The sequence below is a fragment of the Coptis chinensis genome, chromosome 8 (assembly GCF_015680905.1).
Source record: "Coptis chinensis isolate HL-2020 chromosome 8, ASM1568090v1, whole genome shotgun sequence".
NCBI classification, from domain to species: Eukaryota; Viridiplantae; Streptophyta; class Magnoliopsida; order Ranunculales; family Ranunculaceae; genus Coptis; species Coptis chinensis.
The window spans coordinates 8,707,116-8,715,059 of NC_141463.1; the positions used below are offsets into that span (position 1 = coordinate 8,707,116).

The window sequence follows — 7,944 nt, forward strand, 5'->3', positions numbered from 1 at the left end:
GTCTAACAAATGAAATAGGAACAGCATGAATAGGAGAACCTGGTGGTGTTGTCATTTCTATTCTAAAATAGAAACACATCTTCGTTATTTCCTTAAACCAAAAAAGAAAACAAAAACAAAAACAAATTCTGTTCGGTAAAGAAGAAGAACTCTTTATAGAAATCTGTCTTAAGTTGTTAGGAATATACAACTTAATTGTACTTACTCTTTACCAATTACCAAACTATACAAACCTTTTGTTTTGTAAGTGTCTTGTACTTCTTAATTAAATCCGAGCCTAGTGTAGATACACTATGTCCTTAAGACAGATTTTCCCCCTCACGGTGCTTGAAGGTTGATGGGAAACTATTTCCTAAGATAGAACGGATTTCCTTCTATAGAAAGCTAGCACTTCAATTCTATAGACTCAGCGAATACAACATAGTATTTGACTAAGAACATAGGGAGAAGAGAAAGGTCAGAACTCTGTGTGATCTGGTGTCTTTTTCTCTCCAAATTCATCCACTATTTATAGGTGAGTGGTGCCTTTTCGAAACAACACAGTGACTCTTGGGAAAAAGTAAGCAACTCTTTGAAAAGTCACATGTTTGAAAGGACACACCATTTCGACATATAACCTGTTTTGAACCCGGTGCCTATTTGAAAGGTTGCACCTTTTCGGCATGATACAATCTTTGTTTCAAACCCGGTGCATATTTGAAAAGGTCGACCTTTTCGCATAATACACTGTTTCAAACAAATGCATCATTTTGAAAAGGTTTTTCTCACATTATGTCTTGTTTCAAGAAAAACTCATTTCATCTTAAAATTGGGGTAACTTGGGAGACAAACTACTCATTCATATTTAAATGGATTTGAGCAAATCATTTTTCTAACACTTACCGGCTCCTCGAGGCGGTCGGAGAGGATAAGGAGTTGTGAACCATTTAAGATCAAACATCATCAGCCAATTCACATAGTTTTTGTAGAGCTCTTTCCAGTGAACCATCAACCCCTTTCCGAATATAAAAAAATGTCGGCAATATTTGAGGATTCAAACGGGGGTCCTTCATCAAAGACTCGAGTTCCCTTTCATTTAACATAGGACCAGACATGATTACCTAATTTAGTAAAATTCAGATATAAGTATATGGAGAATTCAGTTTGGTACAAAAAGGGAAGTAGATAAGATTTGCATAGAACATATGAAGCTATCTTTATCATTTACAAGTATTGCACAAAACACGAAAGGCATTCTCAGGCCCAACCTCCAAGATGTTTCCACGCTTTCCTACATTAACTTCAAGGGACATGACCAAGCCTTCTCTAAGAGGTTCAATTGCTGGGTTCGTAACCTAAACAACATACAGATGCCACAATTAAGAAAATGTGTGAGATACTATATAATAGAGCTTTCTATGCTAGGGAACATAAATACTAATGATGACATGAATATAAGAATATTGAATTATAACATCTTCCACAAAATTGATTAAGCGTTTAGAGGGTAGTTATAGAGCTACCAGGACATGCATTTCTTTATTATTGTTTACATTGTCTTTTTAAGCGTAAGATCACAGTGCCCATGTAACACAAGGTATTCATCAGGTGGGTGCTAGCGGGCTTCAACCTCATTTTGTGGTAACATGATTCCAATAAACTTTACCAAATAAACTACTTGGCCTACATACATACATAAAGATTCACGGCAAGAAACTTTTAAGAAACAAGTATCAATATAGTAACAACAAAAAAGGAACATCACAAGATAAAGAAGAAAAGTTACCTTGGAGGAAGTTTTGATGTAGAAGAGCAAAAAAGATATGACAAGTGAAAGCAAAGGAAAGACTCTCCATCTCAGAAACTCCATGTCCTCCCATTATAAGAAGATAGCAAACACAACGCCAACAATTTTGAGGTTGACTCAAAGCCAACAATTAGAATAGAGTACTAAAAGTGGTGTCTTGGATCCTTAAAAACATCTTCATCTCCCATTTTAAATTCCATAAAGGTCTTACTCTGGCCTATAAAGGTGAGCCGCAAAGAATCAAAGCCATGTTAAACATATGCATGTAACATTCTCTTGTCTGCGTTCAATACTTGAACGAATTTCGCATCGAAGAAATTATCCATAAAGAGCAAATGAGCATTTACGTTTCTTTTCAGACTGTAAGAAATAATACTTACAAGAAATGTACCTAAGGCATGAAAAACAAACCTGATTAACAACCTCTCCAAAAGCTACAAATATAATGTGAATTCCTCGCCAGGTGCAAGCAGAAGGCCTACTCCTATTGCTGCTATCATTGAAACACCAAAAAGTCTTCCAATTGATGCAACTAAAATGCCCTTCCCACCTATCAAGAGGTCTAATGTCCCAATGTCCCCAATTTGCAAACCAATAAAAAAAATAGACTAGATATTCCATACTTGTCTCAGAACCAATTGCTTGAGTTGAGAATTTGAATTTGGAAGAAGGCCTATGTCAAGAAGGTGTGATGCCTCCGCTGTAAATTCCCTCCCCTCCTGCAGTGAAAGACCGATAAATAGATCTTTTAAGTTCATGATTCTGACAAATCAGGTATATCATACAAATAACAAATTAAGGAATTGAAGAAAATTTCCTACATGACAAATCAGGTAATATCGTAGTAAAACTTACTTCTGATCCATGTGCATGCTATTGCATGATCACTGAATATTAATGGGTACAAGGAGAAGACAATGCATGTACTTGAGAAGCTCAGATGAGCAGAACCCCCCTAGTCACATGAAAAATCTCTCAGTAGGGGTTTTCCACATTCCCTGCATCATATCACCTTTATGTCTGATATCATTCCATTAAAATCTAGACCAACTGTCTTGGGATCATAATATCGATATTTAGACCACGGAACTCTTGAATCATTGAAAATGTTCTTGTGATTACCTGAAAAGTTGGAGATGATATCAACACTTCGGAACCAGGGAAGTATCTTTCTATAAGTGCGGCAGCAAGACGGAGAGAACCGGCCCTTGAAAGACCTTGAACGGTAGCAACCTGAAAATAAGGAATCAAAATTATATATCGAAATGATTGCACCTCGCTTATGTATAACAGGACGGATTGTCACTCTAATAGCAATTCAGCAGTAACTTTATTGAAGGCAGACAAACCTTCAATTGGAAGATACTGTCTGTGTACATAAGCGAGATTACGAAGATACAGCTGGTTTAGTTAAGATCTCTAATTAATCTTTCTTATTAATAAAGGAACGGAGATTACGAAGCTAAAAGGCAGAAAAGGTGAGACGGGGGAATCGATAAAATAGAAACTGATTCTCTTTTGATCCAAATCAGCGGGTTTTATCGTTGAGAATCCAGCAAAAGTATCTAAGTAGACAAAAACCAAAAATGAGAAACAAAAAATGAAAACGAAAACACTACAAAAGGTATGGGAATGAGGAAATTTAAATTCAATATTACTTACTCTGTGGGTACAAATTAACAATCAAACTTATCTTATGTTGGTCTACCTTTATATTTCCTTCTAGAAGTAACCTCATTGTTTCTGAAGCCTCTTCACTCGACTGAAAACAAAAAAAAACAATTAACAACCAAAGTAAGACAGTACACATACAAATAGAGAAACTAAAACATACAAGAAATTGCAAACCACCTGATTACTACTAAGAACAGTGCCTTGAATCATTGGAGGGATCGGAGTTGCCTTAACTAATCAACCATCAAAGCTAAAAGTGGACTCACAGCCAAAGTTATTCCCTCCAAAACAAGAGCCGGTAACTGATAACACATCGACTTCCCAGCACCAGTAGGATGGTCAAATGTTCTAAATCATGAAACTAGTTTAGCAGGTTTCCTGCCTCTTTATTGATTGCGATAGCATTTGCAGAAAATTTTGCTAAAATAAAGTATCAAACTGCGTATAAAGAAAGTAATATGAACAAAAGGAAATATAAAAAAAAAAAAAAAAAAATACCGTGTTACAAAGTTACAAAGAGATCACCGCTTCACTCCCAAAGTGAATGCAAGCTCGGCATGCTCACGAGTTTGTCCATCCTTCGAGAATCCAGCTTCAAAAGCACCAGTAGTTGAGTCAATGTTCAAGACTGCGCAATCAGATTGAGAGGTTCCACTGATCATGCTCAGGATAAAGTCACAATGTCCAGGAGTACTTAGTTGTCTCGAACTTCCACAAGGCAATGTTAACGGTGATACCACGTTCACGCTCAGCCTTAAGGTTGTCAAGAAAATGATGGGACTATATCATGAATCAAGGGATACTTATAAGGATGGAGTAAAATATGAGTTTCTCGCCATGAATAGAAACAAGCATAAATCGTAGAAGAAAGAAAAAGAATTACTTACATCTATAATAGCACCAGCAACTTTAGTTAACGTAGGTGAATCCAGCAAAATAAAACATCTGCAAGCCATCCTTCTCCCTCCTCCTTTATCTGGGCTTGGGACCAGCAATGCAAACTTATCATAAAAAATATACATTACAACCACAAAACCCAAAAGGAAATAACAAAAAGCCAGTAGTTTACTTAGTACTTGGCATTGGTAAAAGCCAATAAAAATATTTAATTACATGAGCAGTGTTTCAAGAAGGTGACCCAATTATTACAACATTAGCAGTTCTTTGGGCCAGATAACACTCCCTTGAGTGACCTCACCAAGCTTTGATCTCCAATCATCATGAGGCAATGGTAGTACAACACCTCCGTCATAAACCACGCTTATATGAACTTTGAAGTTCTCCTCTTCCAATCTCCTGTTACCAAACTCGGTATTAGGATCAATATCTTGCACGATACCTCTTGCCACGACTCTAAGTGGCCAACCACCACGCAGATCACATTCTTTACCAATATATTCATTGACAACCTACAAAATTAAATTGTGTTATCATTCTTTCCTTATAAGAGATGTTTTTCAAAAAATAACTCGAATAATTACCGAGGAAGTGTGACTAGAACGTGGCGATTCAACATCTGTCATAGGCATTCTTCCTTGGCTCATAAATTCTCTCAACAAAGCTGAATTCTCCAACACTGTATTCTGAAGCACATCTACCCTCTTCACAAGGTTCGTGTTCATCTCTTTCAAAGCTAAATTTTGTTGCGCCACAACTTTCATCTTCTTCACTGATGTTTTGCATACCCCTTCACCCAAGCCTCGAAAACAACCCCTACTATCTGGCCCAAGAACCTGTACTTAATGGATAATCGATTTAGTACCCTTAGAATCATGTCAAACAATAATTAATTATAACAACTATGATTAAATATGAGACCTTTGTGAAGGCATCATTCACCGACGTCTCTCGTGACTCCGGGTGCAAAGCAGTGTAGCCATTAAGCTTTTTCTAGTAAATCAGATAAACAAAAATATCTCAAATTACTATCTTAAAAATAATTTAGTATCTCAAGTCTTATTAAGTCAGTACACTAACAGGTAGCTCTGGGTCTTGGTGTTCCCCATTCTTTCTTGTATGATTGTGAATATATTGGTCCAATCTAGTGATAGATGACACAGGGACCCCTTTCTCCTTTGCCATTTTAACTTTAGCTACAGCTGCAGATTTCCTCCTAAGACACAAAGAGTTTTTTTGTTGCTTACGATTTTTTGTGTTCCTCAAACTAGAAGCCTGCACATGTTAAAGTTAGTAATAGTGCACTTTAATTTATATCAAAACACATACACCTAATCACCATGAAATAAAATAGAAAACCCATTAACCTTGAATTTCTCGAAATTGCAATTATTCACAAATTGTCGCCAATCTTGCAGAGGAATTCCTTGTTTGGGATGTTCCCACAAAGGAAGGAGGTTGATCTTTGACGTATTTTTTGAACAACTCATGCTTGTACTCCTTCCATGCTTTCTGGAATTTGCTTATTGTCCAATCCGTGTCAATAGTATCGATGTTTTCAAACACATACATTCTTCCTAAAGTTTTAATAGCTTTGGGTATGATGCTCTCATGCAAACGAACTGGTTTCCAGCTATCATAGCGAATTGGGATGTCATGGCGAGCAATGTGACCAAGCTTGGTGATGACATGGTCAACCTCTTCTTTGGGCTCATCTGGTTGACCCCACTCATTAAGCTTAATGATTACCTTCTCATAGCCTACGGGCAGCTCCTCCAAAACACCTATCGAAGGACCTCTTGTTTCCTTAGAAGAGGAAGTTGATGCACCAGAAATGTGTGTCTCACCTGCATATATCAACCAAATTTGTTAGTAAGATCAAAACAATGGTACGGAAAACTGAAAACTAAAAGTCATCACCAAGGCTATCATTTAGTGAATGTGAGCTGCTATGTGTTTGTCCCTCGTCCATGTGCAAAGAGCTGTAATACAATACAACAAGTATGCATGTCCATGGTGCAAAGATCAAGATCAGTTAATTTTTAATTTAAATTTCTATTTAAGTAGCAAGAGAAAGCATTCCATAAAAGGCCTATTATGCACACATGAAAAATACAGCCGGAAAAGAAAAAGATTCAAGTACAGACATACCCTATTCAAACAAAAAGTTGCACTTAATCAAAGAACTACCAAAATTTTAATACCACAAAACTCACACCACTAAGTCAACACAAAATATAAATGGACTATGTTCTAGATCTCTTTCTTTTTCTGCTACTCTCAACAACTTCAAACATGTTGTCTGGGTCGTTGCATATCAGTTCATCCACCATAGAAATGTCGAGGTTGTTAGGCCCTATATCTGAATCATTCACCACTCTTTCCTCTTAGAGACACGGTCCACCTTCATCAAAATACACTTTTCTTGGAACCTCCAGCACTACATGCCATTCAAGATTCTTAGGATCTTGGGAATAGAAAACCTAAGTAGCCTTCTCTGCAAGAATAAATGGTTTATCACATATATGGTCCGAACTGAGTTGATTGGATAAGTTGAACAACCTCAACTTTGCTTCCTTATCCACTTTCACACCAAGTTGTGTGCACTTAGCCCAATCACACTTGAACAAAACAATCTTGTAGCCTTCACGATAATTTAGTTGAACAATGTTTGTTAGAACGCCATAGTAATCTGCATCTTCATCAATTGGATTTTTATCCTTAGAACTATAATGGAAAGTTGTAGGGCAACTTGTGGTAACACCATTGTTTTGGTTCCTTTTATTTTTCTAATAGTCTTTGGTGATGAAGAGAAACCCATTGACACAATACTTATGGTACTTTGTAGCAAAGCGTGTAGGTCCCCTAACTAAATCCTTGAAGTGATCATCAGTGGATTCGAGGAACTCCTGCTGTTTTGTCAACCATGTGATGAAATCATCAGAACACAATGCTACCCTAGTGTGCCCAATCCTCCTCCTTGCACTTGTTCTATTGTCCTCAATGAAGCTAGTGTACTTCCTAAATGATTTTTGAGGTAATAAAGTCAGTTAGGATCATGTATATAATTTAGATTGTGTTGAGTTTCTAACAACTTTAATACGACATGATATACTTACGTGTGCCATCTGTCGTAACTGGGATGACTTCTTAGTACCTATTGTCGTGCTTGTTCTTACTCCACACCTTCCAATAAATACTTTGCACTTGGGCCAAGTGGCCCACCCTCATTGGCAGTGTGGTTGTCGTCTACAATATCCAAAAAATCTGGTAAACCATCAGGTTCATTTTCAGCCATCCTATCAAGTTTATCTAAAAGACCACCTCCTCCTATATATCTAGCACAATACATTAGTGTCTCCTCCTTCAAGTAACGCTCTGCAATACACCCTTCCAGGCGCGCTTTGTTGGTAACATAATCCTTGAAATATTTCATGTGCCTTAAAAAAGTATTTTAAAAGCAATAGAATCTTAAAAATGAGAAAATAAATAAATAAAATAAGTAACAAAAATCAGGCTACGTACCTTTCAAAACAATACATCCACCTAAAGAAACATAGGCCCACAAAGGCGAGCCTCATGAGCTA

At 37.0% G+C, this 7,944-nt stretch overlaps 1 protein-coding gene and 1 long non-coding RNA gene across 4 annotated transcripts; both read right to left on the minus strand.

The window, feature by feature from the left end:
- Positions 1–1,221: 1,221 nt before the first annotated feature.
- On the minus strand, positions 1,222–2,435 carry LOC147479735 (uncharacterized). The gene is made up of 3 exons (XR_015206358.1): positions 2,198–2,435; positions 1,766–2,003; positions 1,222–1,334 (listed from the first exon to the last, which is right to left on the minus strand). It is a non-coding gene; the product is annotated as an uncharacterized LOC147479735 (long non-coding RNA).
- A 211-nt stretch (positions 2,436–2,646) lies between these two features.
- Positions 2,647–3,885, minus strand: LOC147479736 (uncharacterized). Of its 3 annotated transcripts, none has more exons than XR_015206372.1 (5): positions 3,638–3,885; positions 3,495–3,548; positions 3,245–3,351; positions 2,909–3,019; positions 2,647–2,784 (listed from the first exon to the last, which is right to left on the minus strand). XR_015206372.1 is itself a non-coding variant. In XM_086580905.1 (5 exons), the coding sequence occupies exons 1-5, from the start codon at positions 3,668–3,670 to the stop codon at positions 2,746–2,748; spliced, it is 390 nt and encodes a 129-aa protein (XP_086437031.1). In that variant the 5' UTR covers positions 3,671–3,885; the 3' UTR covers positions 2,647–2,745. The 3 variants fall into 3 exon arrangements, 2 of the variants coding, with proteins under 2 accessions (XP_086437031.1, XP_086437030.1); XM_086580905.1 differs by having other exon boundaries at positions 3,449–3,548; XM_086580904.1 differs by lacking the exon at positions 2,647–2,784 and having other exon boundaries at positions 2,804–3,019; positions 3,449–3,548.
- Between the last annotated feature and the right edge of the window lie 4,059 nt (positions 3,886–7,944).